We start from the raw sequence: 22,429 nt of genomic DNA, 5'->3' as shown, positions 1-22,429 counted from the left end.
TGGAAGACTGGTAATTAAGGGAGTGAGACAGAAATGTCACATAGGCACAAGCAGAAGAAGGGGAGGAAGCAGACTCTACAGAGAGTGATTATACCCGGCAAAATTAAAATTCAGAGCAGGATTCATTATCTACACTGTCTTGTCCCAGAATCCTCCTGGTCCTACTTTTGATCCTCTTGTCACTGTACGCTTAGTAATCACAGGCAGTGATCTAGTACACATGGCAAAATCCTAAAAGAGCAGCATATATCACAAGAATGCATTTACCTTTAGAGCAAGCCTAATTACTCTTTCTGTTTGGTGATATACCATGTGCCCATCACATTCTTTTCTTTAAAAGGAAACTATAATGGCCTTGTCACTGAAATTTTCCCTTACCGCAACAATTTCAATTTCAAATTCTGTATCCGCAGAAGCCCAACGTACCTCAAATATGCCAATCTCTATTACCATAATGTCAACACCCTTCAAATGAGCCACCTTCATTTGTCACGGAGTTCATGCTTCTTAAATGAGCTTAAATGTTGATTTCACCATCTGCAAACTCTCAAAACTCTAAAAAAGCAGTTTGCATTAACCAAACCCAGGGCTTATCAACCAAACCACACTGCATTAATAAATCCCATTCAACACCAACCAAGCCACCTTCACCATCTACAGAACCCTAAGACTCATCAACCAAGCCATTCCCCATTACCCTAATATCAAAAACCATTCAAACAAATCATATTCACCACCTACAGAACCCCAACACTCATCAACCAAGCCATTCCCCATTCCCCTAATATCAAAAACCATTCAAACAAGTCACATTCACCATCCGCAGAACCTCAACACTCATCAACCATTCCCCTTTACCCTAATATTGAAAACAATTTAAACAAGCCACCTTCACCATCCACAAAACCCTAACACCAATAAACTAAGCCATTCCCCATTACCCTAATATCGAAAACCATTCAAACAAGTCACATTTACCATCTACAGAACCTCAAAACTCCTGATACAAGCCATTTTCTATTACCATAGTAACCGAAACCTTTTCAAACCACCCACATTCATTATCCATAAAATGGTGACAATAAGGCAATGAATAATGACAATAAGGCAATGCACCCTGAACAGGTCATTGCCTTTATAATACCTCAGTATCCATAAAGCAAATGACTTCCATCTATAACCTATAATGCTGAACTAACAAACATGACATTACAATAAACAAAACACCATTAACTATCAAAAGAGCCATATTCAGAATCACCAGAATCTTCAAAAACCCTCAAGCGAGCCATTTGTCATCCGTAGAATCCCCAAAATTTTCAAGCAATAGCTCAAATAAGACTTTCTCTATTACAAAACCCTTTAAATATTTTAACCAAGCTATCAAGCATTGACAGATACCCCATATGCCTCAAACAAACCATTCATCATTGAGTGAGCTTCAAGCCCTCTCAAACAAATCCACAGGGTTCCATCGCTCCTCAAATAAGTCATTAGACATCTGCAGAACCCCAGTATCCCTCAAACAAGCTATTTTCTTTAATCAAACCTCATCATACCACAACAAGCTATTTAGCATTGACAGAATCTTACATAGTATAAATGAGATATTCAACATCAACAAAAAAAACTCAACAACCCTCAAATGAGCCAGTCACCACCAACAGAACCCCAACACTTACAATTCACTAGTGGTGTTCAAATTAGCCCTCCCTCTATGTTCTCCCTAATTAGATCTTGGCCAATATCCATCCACCATCCTGCTCTCCCCATTATAGAGGGATTTGGGAGATCAGGGACTTGGGAGCACATGGACTGGGAGATCATGGAATTAGGTGATCAGGGACTTGGGAGAACAGGGATTTGAGAGATCACCCAACGAGGTTAAGCCAGCCAGCTACATCTTTTCAAACTGGTGGTCATTTTGGAATGTGCCATCAACCCTCCTCTGCATACGTAAGCTCGAAAATGCCTATGATTGGCTAATGTCACTGTGATTGACAGGGGAGAGACAACATGCTAGCCATCCCACCTAGTGAACGGAGGCAATTTTGTTCACTTGGACTCCTGGCCATGGATGGTCATCCACTTGAGAGCCATAGTAGAAGAAAATTGACTCGAAAGCTGGTGACAAATTAAAGGAAAAAACATTGTGATCACCACAAGCACCTAGAAATTTAATGCACCTTGGCATGGGGTCTTCAGTTAGATGCTTCTCTCAGTTGGTGCTCTGATGACAGTGATGGAAAGAGCTGCTCTAGATCCTAACATATGCTTGACAATTGTCAAGATTTACATAATTGTCATCCCGATCAAACCATTCCATATACCCTTCCGCCTTGTGGATGGGGGTGAGGGTCATCCTGTTAGACCATTCCTATGAGGACAGAAATGCTTCACAGGATTAAAAAAAAAGATTGAATTACTTTGCAGTGAAATGTCCCTCTAGCAGGAACAAGTAGACTTAAATCATGCCAAGAAAATGCCTTCCACAGGCTAAGAGACTGACTGTTTTTTTTTTTTCCCTGTCTGTATGTGGGTAGACTGATGGTAATGAGGACACATGCTTCTCTCTCGAGCTTGGCCAGTAAGTCAGTGATTAGATGGAAGCCAGGAACAGTAATTCAGCTCTGTCTCGTTTATTGTTTCAGGAAGAAAAATACGAGAGTAATTTAACTGATCAAACCACAGTAGGTATCTGGAGACATGATGGACACAAAGTTTCAAAAAGCTGACGAGAAGTTCGCGCAAATGTGTGTGAGGCAGCGTTTTCCTGTAAGAATTGCAAATCCCTGCTTAAACACATACAGCTTATAAGCGGCTTGACTTGCCCAAAATTCTTGCAGACCCACATTCCTGGAGAACTGGTATACTTAAAAGTACAAAATACATGCTGTGATGTGTGTGTGTGTGTGTGTGTGTGTGTATAAATGTGTGGTTCATTATATAAAAAAAAAAGGCTGACATTGGAGGACCAAAGGCTTCACAACTATCCCATAAGCCTCAGCAACACTCTAGGGGCCTCTCACTTTCCTGAGCCGAGGGGATCAAGAGATTAAAGCAGTTCAGCAGGGAGTTAGATAAAACAGAGCAGATATCCTCATACACAAACACCACATACATTTCATAATGTATAAACACTGGTAAAAGAGCAACGTGTCCAAAATGACTAGGGTATAAACACAGAAAACATGGCGGACATCATCGACGAACGGCTTTAGTGCTAACTGGTACAATGCTGACACTGTAGACTCCTTCCTTAAACTTCTAACCCGAAACGTCACCATTTCATGCGCATTTACCAATTTTCCTAGATTATGTGGATTTTCCACCACACTCCTGATTACTGTGCAAATTAGCTATAACTGTAGAAACAATAAGAACGCTAACATAAACCTGTGATCTGCCTTGATGCCAAGAGAAAATGAATCAAAACCTTCTGATAAATTAGACTTTGAGAACTCCACAATGCTGTGGTGCATCAGAAAACACAAAGCACATTCCTCAAATTTCTGCAAAATATCAAAGTCTGTAATGATTCTTTGAAACATATTGAATTGCTAGCTTTCACATTAGCAAGCAGCAAGCAACAGATTCGACCGAAATGTCCCTGAAGTATTCTTAGTATTATTATGAATTAGCCCCCGTAAAACACTGGACCATTTCCAACAACAAATCTCACCAAACAATTAGGATTTGAACTGGTTAGAACCCATTCTAAGCACTAAGAAAACATGTATGCTCATGTTAAACGCCTGTGCTACACACCGCTAAATCGATGCTAACAGTGGAGCTGATTGGCCGATCCATAATTAGCTCATTTTCCCCTGTTGAAAACAAATCCATTGACAAACCTGGCTGGATTACTTGCCTTTGCAGCACTTTTATAGATTTAGGTCCTGTTTTAAAGGACACACTTATGTTGCTAAGCCAGGTTCTTTTAATCTCATGGCTAATGGACTGAACATAAAGTGGAAAACAAACAAATAAATAAATAAAGCAACAATAGTCGGGTTTTTATCGGATTTGTTCATCCTATTAATTATGATTGTGTGGGAGTTTCCATCAATATATGCTTGCCTGAGGTGGAAAAGTTGGTCTAGTGATAATGAGAAACGGAATATATTTCCATTACGCTGGAGTTTTGGTGGATTTTCATTTTCTTTCCTGATCCTGGTAAATGTTAGAATTGAAAATCAGCTTGTGGTGAACTCGACACGTCGAGGATTTTATCCGATTTCTGAAATCCTAATCAATCAGCGATTTAGCTTGGTTGACATCAATGTGAAAAAATATCCATTGGATTGTGAAAAAATCCTTTAACTGTTTTCATAATTTACAATAAAACCTTCACAACATTTGTGTTTCCACTATATGTGTAGAAGTTAACACTACGTAATAAACTTTCAACTTTAAACTTCCATCAGAAACTTTCTAATTGTACACAAGGATGCTCCATACAGAATAAATGATGAGTTTTGGGGGCAGGGAGGAAAATTTGTAACTGTGATGCTTTCTTTCACGGATAAAATGCAACACCTACATTAAGCCAAAATGTCTCCTAAGTAATATAAATAGAAACAGAAACAACTGTATAGAGGCATGCATGTACACGCACACACACACACACACAGTATTACTATCCTTGTGAGGACCTTCCGGTAACTGCCAATAAACCATTGGTTCTTTTAGTTTTTCAAATGAAAAATATTTATATTTATATATTCTCATCAGGACAGGAAAAGCAAAACTTTCAAAATGTTTGTGGGGACATTTGATACTCAGCAAGATATAAAAAACATCTTCCAACACACAACTGGTTCCAGTTAAAGGCAAGCCGACCGAAGAACCTTCACCATCACAGCTGACAGGAAATCAATTCATTTACATTTCGATGTGTTTCTCAGCTGTCGTGAACTGATTGCTTTCCAATGCTGTGCATGTACCAATAATGCACGCACACGCACACACACGCATGTGCGCATGAGCAGCCAAACACACCCACATGTCTTAAAGAAACCCTTCACTATTTCAACCTAAGCTACACGTGTGCGATTACCACAGATGTTTCGTATACATTTTATTGTATGAAGAGCAAATTTCTAATCTAAAGCATAGCACATCATTACTATCTCCCTGTCCCTGATCTCCCAGTCCCTGACTTCCCGGTGCCAGATCTCCCAGTCCATGTGCTCCCAGGTCCCTGTTATCCAAGTCCCTGATCACCCAGTGTATTATCTCCCAAGTCTCTGATCTCTCAAGTCCCTGTTCTCCCAAGTCCCTGATCTCCCAGTCCCTGACTTCCTGGTGCCAGATCTCCCAGTCCATGTGCTCCCAGGTCCCTGTTATCCAAGTCCCTGATCACCCAGTGTATTATCTCCCAAGTCTCTGATCTCTCAAGTCCCTGTTCTCCCAAGTCCCTGATCTCCCAAGTCCCTGTTTTCCTGGTGCCTTTCCTCCCAGTCCCTGATCACCCAGTCCCTGATCTCCAAGACCTTGTTCTCAAAGTCCCTGATCTCCTGGTCCCTGTTCTCCAAATGTCTGATCTCCCAATGCCTTATCACCCAGTCCCTGTTTTCCCAATGCGTGATCTTCCAGTCCCTGTTTTCCCAATGCCTGATCTTCCCGTTCCTGGTCTCCCAGTGCCTGATCTTCCCGTTCCTGGTCTCCCAGTGCCTGATCTCCCAAATCTCTGGTCTCCTAAGTTCATGATCTCCTAAGTCTCTATTCTCCCGGTCCCTGTTCTTTCAATGTCTGATCTTCCAGTCCCTGTTTTCCCAATGCCTGTTCATTTAATCCATGATCTCCCAGTCCCTGTTCTCCCAAGTCCCAGTTTTCCCAATGCCTGACTCATTTAGAGGCTCGTCAACGAGCACCAATCAGCTCAGCGATGCAGTTGTCTCTGTTATAAGTGATCGTTCCCATATTTTCAAGCATTTTTTTTCTGGTAATAAATGAATCTCACAGTGTGAGCTCATCCAGAGCTAGTAGCAAGACGAGTGTTACAGCCAGTGAGAGTCTGACAGGAAGTCTGTGGTGACACACAGCAGATCCTAGTAGTTGAATCTAGTTTATCGATCATGTACAGTATTAGATTAGGAGAGCAAAATGTAAACACAATAATATCGTTTAGGCAAGAAATTATTTGATATATGCCATACCCGAATAGTTAACATAAAACTAACTTCCTGATAACATACACGATAAAAATCAGCTGTTTTCAGCATCATACGTCCAGGTCTCATTGCAGAACAGACCATCCTCACTGCTACATCATTTTTCTCCTAGTTCTGTACAATGGACAAAATGGGGTCAAGCCATTCAGTACCTTCTAATAAAACCCATCTCACACACACACACACTTCCGAAGGCTTCAGATCACACACATGTACTGTAACACCCGACGGCTGCATATAACACAAAGACACAACATAAACATTATCACCACCATTTGTGTGTGTGTGTGTGTGTTTGCGTGTATTATGCACACAGTCAACAGTGACACACAACAACCAGCTGGTGAATAACATGAAGCCATTCACACACACACACACACAGTGATACCTGTCTTCATATTCTTGATTATTAAACACACACACACGTACAAACACACACAGTACCACACACACACCTAAGCATGCATGCACTAGCTAGCAACTGTGTGTGTGTGTGTGTAATAATCTAGAATATGAAGACAGGTATCACTCACTAGTGCATCTGGAGTGTGTGTGTGTGTGTGTGTGTGTGTGTGTAATAATCTAGAATATGAAGACAGGTATCACTCACTAGTGCATCTGGAGTGTGTGTGTGTGTGTGTGTGTGTGTAATAATCTAGAATATGAAGACAGGTATCACTCACTAGTGCATCTGGAGTGTGTGTGTGTGTGTGTGTGTGTGTAATAATCTAGAATATGAAGACAGGTATCACTCACTAGTGCATCTGGAGTGTGTGTGTGTGTGTGTGTGTGTGTGTGTGTGTGTGTGTAATAATCTAGAATATGAAGACAGGTATCACTCACTAGTGCATCTGGAGTGTGTGTGTGTGTGTGTGTGTGTGTATATATGCACAATGAGCACACTGACACACATTACACAACCGAATAAAAAAACAAAAAAACACCACGACACCTACTTATGCATGCACCAGCAAGTGATACTTGTCTCCACACACACACACACACACTTAAATGTAGCCTTGCGTGGATCCACACACATCTCCATGATCACCAAGTCACATAACCAGCCGTTTAAAAAAAAATAATAATAAAAAAAAATAAAAAAATAAAAAATAAGCGCAACATCCATCCATCCCTCCCTCCTTCAATCCATCCATCCATCTGTTCGACTCATCCATCGTTCCTTCAGTGAAGCATGTTAATCTGATCAGCGGCAGTCGAAGGTCGATACTCACAGGGCTTTTATCAGCCTGGCTGGAGACTCCATGGCCGCCGCTCACTAATGGCTTCATAATGGAGGCGCAGGAGCGCGGCGAAATTTTAGCATCCTGCTCGCTCCTGCTATCCCTCTCTCTCTCTCTCTCTCTCTCTCTCCCTCGCTCACTCTCTCTCTCTCTCTATCACACACACACACAAGCTGTATCTCCGAAGAACCTTCCGGATGCTCTGGCTTCAAGCTCTCACGGAGCACTCTCCAGCTTCACGTCGCACATATCCATTCATCCATCTATCCATCCATCCATACATCCATCCATCCAGGATGCGAAGAAAACAAGCAGAGAGATGGAACATCCACGACGTTGGAGGTAATTAGCTAAATCTTCTCCACCAATCAGGAGCGAGGAAAAAATGGAGGAAAAAAAAAAAAGGAGGCAGGAAGGGAAAAAAAAATGGCTGACAGCACTTTCACTCACATTCGCTCCCTCCCCTTCTGATTCTATCTCACTGCCTCTCTCTCTCACACACACACACTCTCTCTCACACACACACACACACATTTACGCACCATTAGGTCAGGTGACAAACAGTGAGCCAGCCTCAAGCATCCAGGACGCCTTTGTTAAACACCGCTGCTTCATTTGGAACCAAAGCAGGGGGACGACTGAGCGTGTGCGTGACCGTAATTTGTGCGTGGTGTGTGTTTGTACGTGTGTGTGTGTGTGTGTGTGTGTGAGAGGGGAAGAGGGAGGAGTTTCCTATTTGAAAGCCTCCCCCCTGCACACTTGGTGATGCTAGGAGAGTCACCGCTGGTGCTTACTATTCTGCATTCTCTCTCTGTCTCTCAAACACACACACACAGAAAGAGAGAGAGAGAGAGAGAGTGAAAGGGGGGAGTGAGAGGCAGGGGGAGGGGGGGATAAATAGATAAGGGAAGTGAAGACAGGAATAGAAAGGATTTGGGAAAAGAGCGAGAGCGAGACAGAGCGAGAGAAGTGAAGGATGAGCGCACTTAGCCCTGCGAGAGTAATGTCATTATCACGCTTCCCGCCGCACACCACCCGGGCTGCAGGCAGTTGGCATGGCAACCGTGGAGGACAGCCATTTCCTGGACGGATTGGAAGGAAAGAGGGAGTGCGAGAGAGAGAGAGAGAGAGAGAGAGAGAGAGAGAGAATGCAAGAGCGAGTAAGAGATGTTGAGATGCTGAAAGTAAAACAAAAAACAAAAAAGAGCAGGATGGAGTGAGTATAAAGAGAGAGAAAAGGAAACAAAGAGATAAGGAAAAAAAGGAAACGGTAGGAAATAGAGTGAGAGAAAGAGAGAGGAGGAATGACACGAGAGAAGAGAACGAGAGACTGATTTAAAGAGTAATAAGATGATAGAAAGGGGAGGAGGAATGAGAGAACATGGGGAGAGAGAATAGGAAAAGGAAAAGAGAGAGATTTATCAAAAGAGACACATAGGGAAAGCAATAAAGATAGAGATAAAATAAAAGAAAGAGAATTTACTAGAATATGGAATGAGAAAGAAAGGGGGAAAGAAAAAGAAAGGAGAATACAAGTGATGTATTAAATAAGCGAGAGAATGAGAAATAAGAAGAAATCGAGGCGTTGAACGAGTGAGAGAGGAGAGAAGTTTTCCTGTATAAAGAGAAGAGAATGAGAGAGACGTTATGAAAAAGAGGGACTGTGAAAGGAAGAGAGAGATGTAGAAAGAGTTTAACAGAAAAAGGGAAAGATGGTAACAGAAAGAGAGATGGAAAAAGAAAAAAATGAGTGATTAGAATAAGCACAGGAGAAGAGAGAGAAAGAAAGAGAGAGAGAGAGAGAGAGAGAGAGAGAGAGGGAGGTGTCAAAAGAGAAACCGAGATGGTGAGATGACGACTAGGGACTACAGACATGCCGTACGTGAAGAATATCCTGGTTTCCATGACAACGCCGTCAATCTATTTCCCAAAAAACATAAATGTGGACACACACATGACCATGCACAGGTCATCCCCTGTGGCAGCTCGGCATCTGTCCCGCCCACACACGACCTCTTGATGCTCTGATGATGGCGGACACACACACACACACACACACACACAGTCTACCACTTTCACTCTGCCAAATCACAGCCATTAATCAAGATATCAGATACTGTCATCTGCGCTTCATTCAACGCATATGTGTCCCGTGAACCCCCTCCTACACACACACACACACACACACGAGTGCACTATTCCCTCAGGAGGCTCTTGTTTTCAGATAGAGGAAAAGCCCTGATGTGCCGTCTCGCCCCTTTACCCCCTGATATGATAACGCAGCCAAGCTTTTAAATAACAAAGGAAGAAGAGAACAATGGAGTAAAGGCCGCGTCTGTCCGCTTGACTTACGCGGCTAAACACAGCCTCATTAACACGGGAGATCAATCAGGCTGCGTTTTTTTTACAGGCCGACGGGAAGCGCAATATATTCACCCGCGACATCTTTATGAGGGAATTGAAAATCAAACACAAGTGCATGGTGTAAATATTACAGTAAGGACGCTGAGCTCGGAACGCTCTTCGCTAATGGAAGCCAGATTTGCAGATCAATGTGACTTAAAGGTGCATGAGTATAAACCCAAGATATATGGGAATATAATAAATCGGAGATATGATGCTTAAATATGGCATGAGCACTGACTGCAGCAATAGATGAAAAGAAATAACACTAGTAAGCATGTCTGAAAGATGGAGGATGGCTGGATGAACGGCGGTTATTTACGGCATAATGGAGTGCGATAACAATGATACAGCCATCTTTATGAGCAGGTGAGTGCACTGTGTAGTAGTACCTCATACTGAAAATTTGTGTGTGTGTGTGTGTGTGTGTGTGTGTGAGAGTCTGATCTGGGTTAGTAGACATCAGATAGCCATTATAGAGATCCATTTTGGCACGCCTCCCACATCGCTCTGGGAATACACTACTACGATGACATCATCCCACGATGATGTAATGCCTGACAAACGGGGCCCAGCGAGCACCGTCTCCCTGGCAACCACCAGCTGCCGTGGGGGTGCATCCGGCATCATTACGTCACCGCGGCAACCGGGTACCATCCAGGGACAGCCTGCTATTACCCTCAAGGCTTTCCAGGAATGACTGCTGGGAATTAAATTGACATCAGAGCTGAAAATAAATGGAAGCTTCACTACTACATTTTTTTTTTTTTTTTGCAAGATTTTATCGTTTCCATGACATGAAAAATAATAGAGAGAACTATATTTCAGCATCAAGTCTGTCCCGCTCTTGTTCGGCGGGTTTATAAATGTGGTGCTATGACCGATCACATGACCGGGTGTGATCTCTGAGGCGTAGCATGAGGGCTATCAGGGGCTCATTATTAGTGCGGAGGAGATACATGACACAAAAAACACACATGTAGTGAAAGAGAAATGGGAAGAGCGGATATATGCATGCAGGCTTGATGTGTCTAAAGCTCCAATTATAAAGAGCAGAAAAGGATATTCCTCTATAACATAGTAATAACAGGTATATAAGGAAAAAATATATATATTAACAAAGGAACACATTAAGCTAGAGTAACCTGACAATAGGTTAGCTAGCCCTCATCTACATCTATTGGTGCCTTGGTCATTTTTCCAATCAGAAATTCCACATTCCAGCTTCTCTCCCGCATGCTTAGAACAATAAACTTGCATTGGACGTATAGCAGCTTATGACATAACTGTGCTATCACCACATGCTGGACTGGTGAGCAATTGATTTGTGTATAAACATGTGGACAAGGCCACTTTAATAGGTAAGACCATTAAAGATATATTTGGAATCAGTCACGGTCAGATGAAACCTAACAAACGTTTTATAGTTGGTTGGAAAAAATAATGAGGTGAGTTACTGATGATTTGGGTCTGGTTGACTCTACCAAGACTTTAAGACTTGGCTCTAGATACAAGTTCCAGCAAGATGATAGCGAGAGAATGAAGAGGAGCTTTTTCTCACAGGCCATTCAGGCCCTCAACCAGGAGAACATTTAGAGCCTGGACTTATGCCATAACACCCACTGCCTCAGCTGGACTTTTGCACAACATGCACATTTTTGCACTTTATTTTTATTATATAACATTCTATATTTCATATTCATCCTTCCATTCATACCACATCACTCTACCATATACAGATCTAATCACTGTATTCAGAGACTATGTTTTTTTAATCTATTTATTCTCCTAATGCAATTTTCCACCATAGTTTCCCTAGATAGATAGATAGATAGATAGATAGATAGATAGATAGATAGATAGATAGATAGATAGATAGATAGATAGATAGATAGATAGATAGATAGATACTTTATTGATCCTATGAGGAAATTCTTGTGGCATAACATTATGCCTAATATTGTGTTGGTCCCTGTTTTGCTGCTAAAACAGCCCTGACCCATCATGCACTGTGTATTCCGACCGCTTTCTATCAGAACCAGCATTAACTTCTTCAGCAATTTGAGCAACAATAGCTAACATCAGTGTTAACTGGCTCTATTTTTCATATCAAGGACGTCGTGGATCAACATGTTTCCAGAAACCCAGTACAAACATCGTGCACTGAACGCTGACTTGAAAACATGGTCATAACTGCAACACGTCCACATCTGAAGAAAATACAAGAGCTTGGACCAAAATCCCCGTGAAATACCGTAAATGCTCCCAAGATGCATCTAAAAACAGATGTATAACCAAATCACATAAACCATCTCAGCCAGATGTTATAGAAATGTGAGCACATCTGTCTCTCCAAGCCATATTACGCATCCAAAACATTACCATCTCACTATTTAACATCAAAACACATATGGTCCAAGTTGGAGCGCTGAACATTTGCGAGATTTATGACGCAGCAGCCATCTTTTGCAAAAAAGCACTGAAAATCAGGAACATTTTCATGCTTAAAGACAAATGAATACTATAAGCTTATTTGCATATTCTTGCAGGATACAGTAAACCAAATTCCATTTCCCATCTGGTGATGCATTTAAATACAAGTCTATATCCATGTGGGCAAACTTTTAGCAAGATACAGTACAGATATGTAAAAAACTGGATGTACATGGGGATGTGGTGAGGATATATACCAATTGATTGCTAGTCCACATGCACCAGATCTGACATCATCCAGTACATTTATAGCTTTTGGCAGATGCCCTTAACCAGAGCAACTTATACAACTGATTAACTGAGGTTTAAGGGCCTTGCTCACGGTCCCAGATGGTCCTGGGATTCAATCTAACATCCTTTGAATTGGTAGTCCAACACCTTAGCCACTGAGCTACCACTTCCCCCAGTACTACATGGCAGACCTGCTGGTGCACCAAACTTCAGACACCAAAATGCTTTCATTCAAAAAGTTTAATCTTAAAGAAAGAGTGCTTGGCCTCCTAAAGAAGGAGTTCAGACTTTCCTTTTTCATCAGTAAAGGAAATTTGCAGCTTTTCCTAGTTGTGAGCAAGCAAACTATGTTGCATTAGATACACAAATCCATTCAAGGCAAATTACAGCCAAATGATTCCGTTAAATTAAACAGAACCAAGCATTTTTTGTATTAGGTTAAGATCTGTGAATGTCCAAAGTTTTGCTAGCACTATTCAAGCACTAATCAAGCACTATTTTTGCATTAGACACCAAAAGTGCCTCACATAACTATTCTGGTAAATGAAAGGGGTCCAAGCATGTCTTCTATAAGGTAAAACCCTTTGAAACAAAGTATTTAGGTGTCTAAATTTTGCTAACTATGAGCAAACATGCCATGTTGCATTGGATACCAAATATACCTCGTCTCACTGACTACTTCTGGTGCAAATGATACCAAATTTGACTTGCATTGGGGGCAAAAGAAGTGAAATTGGAGTTCTGGTAAGTGAAAGGGGGGAAAGCACCTCTTGTATTAGGTTAATCCCATTGAACCAAAGTATTTTGGTGTGCAAATTTTGCTAACTATAAGCATGTTGCATTGAAAAACCAAAAATGCCTCATGTCAGGGACTGTATATCTGGGGCAAAAGATGTTGCACTGGATCCCAAAATTGGTTCGGTGACTTACATTTGAGGCAAAGGAAGAGAAACTAAAGTTCTGGTAAATGAAAGGGGTCCAATCACTTCCTTATTAGGTTAATCCCCCTTTGTACTAAAGCATTTTTGGTGTCTGAAGTTTGCTGACTACTGTATGAGCAAGCACCCAGTTTTGCCCTGACCACCAAAATGCCTTGACTGCAGGAATATTTGGGCCAAAGGAAAGGAAACTGTGACTGACCTTAAATTAAAGAGGGTAAGTAAACTGTGTTAGACTGAGCTCTTTGATCTTGAGCATTTTCTGACTTTTAGAACATGCCATGTTGCACTGGATACCATAAATGCCTCATCTCACTTACTATATTTAGGGCAAAAGATGGTGTACTGGATACCACAATTGGTTCAGGGACTTAAGGCAAAATTATTGAAACCTGAGTTCTGGTAAAGGGGCCCAAGCACTTCCTTAATTGGTTAATCCCCTTGAACCAAAGCATTTTAGGTGTCTAAAGTTTGCTCGATTTTGAGCATTTTTGGTGTCCGAAGTCTTCTGACTATGAGCAGACATGCCATGTTGCACTGGATACGAAATGCGCCTCGTCTCACTGACTATATTTGGGGCAAAAGATGCTGCACTGGATACCACGACTGCCTTCAGTGACTTATATTTGGGGCAAAAGAAGTGAAACTGGAGTTCTGGGTCCAAGCACTTTTTGTATTAGGTCAATCCTCTTGATCCAAAGCATTTTGGATGTCCAGAGTTTGCTAACTTTGAGCAAGTCTACCATGTTGCACTGGATACCAAAAATGCCTCTTCCCACTGACTATATTTGGTGCAAAAGAAGCAAAATATAAAAATATTCCCTTCAATAAAATGAGGCCACACACACTATCCCTGAGGTGAAGCTCCTTACATAGAAAGCATTTTTTGGTGTTTGCTGACTACGAGCATTCTGTACCGGACACCAAAAATGCCCTGGCACACTTACTTAAGCTAACAGACAGCCCTTGAATCAAACATTGTTTAATAACAGAACGAAGGAATAGTGAAATTACCAGAGAAGACAAAAACATAAGCCTCAAATTCTTCCGGATTGTTCCATTAGCGGTTTTAACTCCCCTTTCTCTCTCTCTCTCTCTCTCTCTCTCTCTCTCTCTCTCTCTCTCTCTCTCTCTCTCTACAGGCCTGAAAGAGCCGCTTATTTATGACAAAATCCCAATATAATAAAGGTACCAAGTGTGTAACGGCTTCAACACTCAAAGCTTTAAAGGATGCAGTTGAAAGAAACAGAGAGCGTGTCAATGCCAGATGCCAAACAGCACAACCGTCTGGCGGGAAATGAATCATCGACTGCTCTGAGATTCCCATCAGCAGCCTCGTTCCTGTAGATCCTACAGAACTCCGACTTTATTGCTGTTCGCATCCAGCACACCTGCTTCCAGGCATCGGTCCACCTGCTCAGCCGGATCAGTTCTTCAGGATTACAGCAGAACTGATGTGGAGGAACAGGGTTCACCATCACATACACAGCTCCATTGAAGATTAATTCATGAATAAAATTAATAAAATGCAAGTTTTATATATTATGTATTACATATGCAAATATTTTCCCCGTAGTTCTTTGATTTTTATTTTTAAATAATTAAAAATTAATTAATAATAATTAAATAATTAATTAAATAATTTTAATTAATTTAATAAGTAGTATGCTGTGAGCAATTTTCAGCACTTCTCTCTTTTTTATTCTATTTTTTTTTTTGTTATTCTCTCATTCACATTATGATTGAACTGAATCGGAATTAAGTCAATATTTTACTTTTCTTTATTTGTTTTTCTTTTTTGCATTTATTTTTATACCTGAAATATACTAAATGGAGAATATATCCAATCACTTTCACTCTTTTTTTTTGTTTCTTTTTCCTTGTTTGCACGTTTCTTTCTATTCTTGTACTCATTTTCATATTTGGAATATTATGATTGAATTACAGTGGAAATCATTTTCTGCCTCATTTCTCTGTTTGTTTGTTAGGTGATGAGTTTTTTTTTTTTTTTTTTATTTCATTCTTTTCTTATTTGTGCACTTGTTTGTTTTTTCTTGCTTGTGTCTTTGCCTTCCATCTCTTCCTTCCCTTCTTCCCTCCTTCCTTCCTTCCCTCCTTCCTTCCTTCCTTCCTTCCTTCCCACCCTCTTTCCTTCCTTCCTTCCCTCTTTCCTTCCTTCCTTCCTTCCTTCCTATATTCCTTCCCTTTTTGCTTCCCTCCTTCATTCTTACCCTCCCTCCCTCCCTCCCTCCTTCCTTCCTTCCTTCCTTCCTTCCTTCCTTCCTTCCTTCCTTCCTTCCTTCCTTCCTTCCCCTTTTGCTCTCTTTCTTCCTTCCTTCCTTCCTTCCTTCCCTTCTTCCTTCCTTCCTTATCTTCCTTCCTTCTTTCCTTCCTTCCCACCCTCTTTCCTTCCTTCCTTCCTTCCTTCCTTATCTACCTTCGTTCGTTCCTTCCTTCCTTCCCTCTTTCCTTCCTTCCCTCCCTCCCTCTTTCCTTCCTTCTTCCCTCCTTCCTATTTTCCTTCCCCTTTTGCTCTCTTTCCTTCCTTCCTTATCTACCTTCCTTCCTTCCTCCCCTCTTTCCTTCCTTCCTTCCCTCTTTCCTTCCTTCCTTCCTTCCTTCCTTCCTTCCTTCCTTCCCTCATTCCTTCCTTCCTTCCCTCTTTCCTTCCTTCCTTCCTTCCTTCCTTCCTTCCTTCCCTCTTTCCTTCCTTCCTTCCTATTTTCCTTCCCTCCTTCATTCTTACCCTTCTTCCCTCCTTCCCACCCTCTTTCCTTCCTTCCTTATCTACCTTCCTTCCTTCCTCCCCTCTTTCCTTCCTTCCTTCCTTCCTTCCTTCCTTCTTTCCTTCCTTCCTTCCTTCCTTCCTTCCTTCCTTCCTTCCTTCCTTCCTTCCTTCCTTCCTTCCTTCCTTCCTTCCTTCCCTCTTTCCTTCCTTCCTTCCTTCCTTCCTTCCCTCTTTCCTTCCTTCCTTCCTTCCTTCCTTCCTTCCTTCCTTCCTTCCCTCTTTCCTTCCTTCCTTCCTTCCTTCATTCTTACCCTTCTTCCCTCCTTCCCCTTTTCCTTCCCCTTTTGCTCTTTCTTCCTTCCTTCTTTCCTTCCCTTCTTCCTTCCTTCCCACCCTCTTTCCTTCCTTCCTTCCTTCCCTCTTTCCTTCCTTCCCTCTTTCCTTCCTTCCTTCCTTCCTTCCTTCCTTCCTTCCTTCATTCTTACCCTTCTTCCCTCCTTCCCCTTTTCCTTCCCCTTTTGCTCTCTTTCTTCCTTCCTTCTTTCCTTTCCTTCCTTCCTTCCTTCCTTCCCTCTTTCCTTCCTTCCTTATCTACCTTCCTTCCTTCATTCCTTCCTTCCTCTATTCCTTCCCTCCTTCATTCTTACCCTCCTTTCTTCCTTCCTCCCTTCTTATTTTCCTTCCCCTTTTGCTTTCTTTCTTCCTTCCTTCTTTCCTTTCTTCCATCCTACTTTCCTTTCTTCCTTTCTTCCATCCTTCCTTTTTCGCAGCTTACAGTGCAGCATTCAGAGCAGCGGTACAGTACAGATGTTAATACCTCCTTGAGACACCCTCATGACTGATCCGATCACACTTTCGATAAGTTCTGAGTAACTCTGATCAAACAAAATGAACATTAACAGAGTAAAAAAGCGTTAAAAAACCCCCACAACATGAAGCATCTGCTTTTCTCAGGCTACCTGCAAGCGGTCAGCATGACCACGTCGGATTCCACACCCTCATGCACTTCCTGTCTGGAGAAAAGGATTTCCTCACTGACAGAGGGAGTTAAGCACAAGAAACAATGTTCCTTCTCAATGGACATATTTTTCCCTCAACTCACAGTGTTGTAAAACAATTTTGTGGTGTTTATGTGGAATGCCGGCTTTTAAAGTAATATAGCGAGTGAAACGAACCTCCCACTGGGCTGGAAATGAGACAACAAAATTGCTTTTAGAAGCTCTAATATATTTCTAACGTGCTGACACAATATTCTCCAAAGTTTCTGCTGTTAGTTCTATTGTTCGCTGCGACGAGATAAAGACCAGAACACAGACTAATCTTGTTGCGTGGGACTATTTTACTGTTCCGCAAACATTGGAATGCTCTGGCTTAGAGAAATTATTTCCTGGAAGTGTACCGCATGCGTAATTTCTAGATCAGTGGATCAATCACATCTCGGATTGTAGTTATTACATACAAAGACATTTTTATGCAAATGTTCAGCAATTATTTATATTATTTTTAGTACAAAATTTCACAACTGTAACTGACTATAAAGCTATTTTTTTATTTTTTTTAAATAATTAAAAAGAGTCAGTATGTATTTCTTAAAATTTTTTAGCACTGCACTAACCAGCAATTATAATTATTAATTAAAAAAAACAAAAACAAATGACCAATTTTTATTGTCCGTTTTTATCCATTTGTGATTGCTTTTCAGGAGAAAGCTGAGCAGCTCTGCTCAAAAAGTGGGCGGAGCTTATTTCAGGCCCAGAAAAGAAAATTCTGTTTGGTTACGAGAAATTAGACAGAAAAGATTCAAACAAAATTACCCACACACTTCATCCTGTGGTAACATCTTCATAGATGAATTCCTCTGATGTGACATGCAGTATAAAAATGTGTGTGTGTGTGTGTGTGTGTGTTTGCATGTGCACTACAAATCCTTTAAAACAGGCCTTTTTTTGTGTCTCCCGAAGCTGCACCAGCACCAATTACAGGGACACGGTCTAAAAATAGAGCCGGCTCTTCACAAGAACACCTGACAAGTCTCTCTTTCTCTCCCTCACACACACACACACACACACACACAAAGCGTCAACACAGCCGCTGGATCTGCAGAGCCGATACTCCCCTATTTTTTTTCTACAGTAATTACATTCAGCGAGGAGTGAAGAAGATGGTGTAGGCATTCAGCAGTGTATATGAGAACCAGAAGCTCGCTCGCCCTCTCTCTCTCTCTCACACACACACTTCATTACTGCTAGGCCTGTGTCTACAGCTCTAGATCTTTATCCAGCTCCATCATCAGAATGATGGTAAACAGTTCAGTCGCTGGTTATAATTTGCTAATGATGCGTTCAGCCTGTGCGATTAGATCGGATGCAAAAAGATAGCCAGCAGCGAGAGTGTACAGGATTGGTGTGTGTGTGTGTGTGTGTGTGTGTACACACTAGGCTAATGCTGCATCAGCTTCACTGGAGCTTTAGGGCAGGTCACACAGATTAAAGCGTGCTTTACAGACTTCATACACAGCTACAAAATATCAGCGTGGGTTAATCTACATATAGAATGAGGTGTAAATATTCTGTATGACAGCAGGTACGGGACACACACACCTAATTAACGACACGTACACAACCCGAGGTGTTAGGAATGCACAAATTACCTTGAGAATGTCATTACCAGACAATCATATAGAGCACAGCAGGCAAGCACAGGTGCGCTTGCTTTCTTTCACACTCTCTCTCTCTCTCTCTCTCTCTCACACACACACACACACACACTTACAGAGAAACAGGGAATAAGTACAATACCTGAGCTTTAACGCATTCCTGAGGAGGAGCCAGAACGAGATGAGAGCGGAGGAGAGAAGCAGAGAAGACGGCGGTTATAAGCAGGAGAGAGCGTTATTCAGCACACACACACACACACACACACAGATGCTGGAAGGCACTTTGCAAGTCATACTACGGCATGAGGCGAGGGACACACTCCTCGGAAAGGCTCGGTTACCTCCGTCAGACATGGGTGCATTGGGACAACAGAGGGCGGCTCAGGACACACACACACACACACACACACACAAACGATACATAAAGCACAAAAAAACTAAGGCTGAGCCAAACCTAAATTATAAACAGGCATGGTTGATTTCAGTAGCATGAAGCTGTACTAAATTACCCAGAAATCCTGGCTCTAAATGATGCCACTATGCAGTTCGCTACGGATACGGAACAATCAACACTGATTGGCTTGGAGAGAGACGGAGAGAACGTAATGGTGCCGATTTTCAGCCTAACACAAGGCACTAAGTGTGAGCTGGCTAGTGCATTCCACTCAAAACAACGCCGCTCTCAACTGACGTGTTCAGCTCACATCCGTCGCAACTTAATACTGTTATTTCTCCGCTCACTGCTCCGTAAACATCTGAACACTCCGGCTTAGAGAAATTTCTAGATCACCGGATCAATCACATCTCGAACTGCAATGACGTTTTGTATTCAAATTCTCTGCAATGATTTTTTCAAAAATTTTTAGCACAAAATTTCCGAACTGTTACTAATTGCTTATCTATTTTTGATTTTTAAAAAATAATTAAAGAGTCAGTATGTATTTTTATTTTTTACCATTGCACTAACCAGCAATTACAATTACTATTTAAAAAAATGTAAAAAATGTAAAAAAAAAAAATTGTCAATTTTTTTAATCCTTTGTGATTGCTTTTTTAGGAGAAATCTGAGCAGCTCTACTCAGGTGGTGGGCGGAGCTTATTTCAGACCCAGAAAAGAAAAGTCTGTTAACAGGTAAGAGAAATTTAAATAAAAAAAAATAAATAAAAGAAAGGATAAACCACACAATTCATCATATAGGGATATCAGTAAGAGCTGTATTTTATATCCAGATGTCCACACGAAGGGTCCAAGCAGCGCTTCCGGTGATTATTAATGGATCAAGTGATGTCTTTGCAGCTCTATCAGAAGTTCTGGTCATTAGGAGTTAAGCTTTGTTCAATTCAATTACATTCATTTCATTAAAACCCTACCACAACATCTGGGGCTGTGAACAAATTTCAAGCAAAACCTTGTTAAAATCTGATCTAGGGCGGAATTTGCTTCATTGCCCAGTGGTACAAACTGTCTTTGTGGTTTCAGGTTTATAATATTTCCTGATTCGTGTAACAGAAGCAGTAATATGGAGTCTGTCAGAAGACTGTACAAGATGTGTGTACAGTCTGGCTAGCTAGTAAAAGAAAGAAGTGTATTATTTAAATATTAATAGCTACGTATATAGCTCCAGGTCAGAAGCAGGCTAGCTCCCACCAAAATGCTAAACGCACCAAAATAGTACCGTTTTCTTCTTGTCATTTTTGAAAAAATTACAAATTTGTGGCTTGATATGGAAATGGTGGCTTAATGATGGTGTAATTGATTATATTGATTTTTATAATAAATCTGGTTCTTTGTAGGTTCTAGGGATGGTCTAGATCTTGAAAGAGGTTATTCTTGATTACTTTATAGAAAGAAAAACCCACTGTAACCATCACATTTTATTATTATTTTAAAATGAAGACATCCCCATTACAACTTCCACCTTAATCTGACCAGCTACCAAAGCAGAGGTCCAGGTTGTCAAACTAGTAGAACTTCTCAAACGAAAGGAATATCCTCGTCGTCAAGAAGCAAAACTCAACAATTATGTTTTGATTGATTTTGGTAAAGATCAAGAAAACTAGAAAATATTTAACCAATTGGTTCACTGGGCAATTCATCAGTTTGACCAGATCAGTGTTCTACTAGCTGGTAAGATCAAGATGTATCTTTAAGCAGGGAAAGTATAATAAAGTGGTAACTTGTTTAAGGCTCTTGTAGTGTCCTGAAAATTTAAGAAAGCTATTGCTAAACCCTTGCAAAAAGGACTGGAATCTACCTCACTTGGAATCTGCTTTGGATGAAAGCAATTGATGAAAGCATTAAAACGTAATGATTCCAGAAGGTTCTGAAGCAATAAACCACTCGTAAAGTGGTACTGTTGCTTTAGTGCTGGAAAAGAGACATCAAATTTAGCCTGAAATACTGTACAACGGCCAAAATAAAGTCATAAAGCCAAACAATTTGGGATGACTACAAGCTTATGATGCAGTTTTGGCATCGAAAATCGTTTGCTGTGAAGAAGTTTTTCGCAATGACTTCTTGGAGCTTGTACAAGAAAAAAAGAACGCACCTCAAACTCCAAGAGACGAACACAAAACGCCTGTCAAAACGCCACCCAGTCATTTACAGTCACTTCACATGGAAGGCTGTGGAAGAAACATGTGATCTTTGTTTGGGAACACACCATTACGCTGCCATTCGCTTCCCACAGATCTTTCAAAACAGGGAGCAGTTTGGGTCAAAACGTGCCGGAGTCGTGAGAAAGTTGGCCTCCTTGTTTCTGAGGCTAGGCCAGAGCTAAAGGACGTGAAGCGTTTTCCTGCGTATGGGAGCAAAGCCTTCTTAGATAAGCGAGGAGCTTTTCCTTTGGGAAGGATAGGAATTCTCGGGGAACGTTTCAGGGGGTGGGGAAAAAATAAAGGAATGTGCCTAAAGCAGTTCTCATTTCAGATGTGCATACCACAACTGCAGGAAACCGCTAAAAAAACATGACCTGTAAGCAAAACATGGACATTAAAGGGACGCTTAGCTGGCATTTTTCTTCAGCATCAGTGGCGCTCAGTGCTTCTTAGTGCTCCAGTGGAAGCAATGGAAGAAAACTGAAACAGATTCTCTGTATTTATTGATATCTGATGGAGTTTTTGCTTCCTAATGGAAAGAAACCCTCTTGAAGTGACAACGATCATGCGAGTTTATTAGCAATTACCTCAAGAGGGATCCCAAATTTGACCGATTTCTACATGGTCCTCCATGGTTCTTATGGTACATGATTTCTCTATGGTTCTTAGGATGGCCAACTTTTATATATTTTTAAGGAAGTTCTACTTCTAGCTTTAGATAGAAGAACCTTCACAAAAGGCTCCTTGATGGAACAGAAGGCAGTTATTTGGATGCTGAAGAAAATGGAACTACGTTTTTGCTCAATAACGCTCATAGCTTGCTTCCACTTATTTGTTTAAGCCACTGAAAGGGTTTCCTCAAGCTACACAAATATGTCTGTTAGCTTGCTAGCTAGCTAGCTATTCAATTAGATTTGTAAACAAACCACTCAAACACGTTTGCTGAAACTTTCCAGGATATT

The 22,429-nt window shown here is 41.2% G+C and overlaps 1 protein-coding gene across 12 annotated transcripts in view; it reads right to left on the bottom strand.

The window, feature by feature from the left end:
* rapgef2b (Rap guanine nucleotide exchange factor 2b) overlaps positions 1 to 22,429 on the bottom strand; it is a 118,734-nt gene that overhangs the window by 30,213 nt on the left and 66,092 nt on the right. For 9 of the 12 annotated variants that reach the window (XM_058396704.1, XM_058396705.1, XM_058396695.1 and 6 more), the window contains one exon: positions 19,012 to 19,029. The exons of 2 other annotated variants lie outside the window; for them this stretch is intronic. In XM_058396704.1, the coding sequence (XP_058252687.1) occupies positions 19,012 to 19,029 (18 nt within the window). Of the gene's footprint in view, positions 1 to 7,411; positions 7,614 to 19,011; positions 19,030 to 22,429 lie in introns of those variants that run through there. One more of the 12 variants, XM_058396707.1, reaches the window with a different exon arrangement.

This window comes from Hemibagrus wyckioides, linkage group LG08 (genome assembly GCF_019097595.1).
Source record: "Hemibagrus wyckioides isolate EC202008001 linkage group LG08, SWU_Hwy_1.0, whole genome shotgun sequence".
Taxonomy (NCBI): Eukaryota; Metazoa; Chordata; class Actinopteri; order Siluriformes; family Bagridae; genus Hemibagrus; species Hemibagrus wyckioides.
Note: the sequence above shows the minus strand (reverse complement) of the source record. Positions and strands in the feature narration are given on the sequence as shown.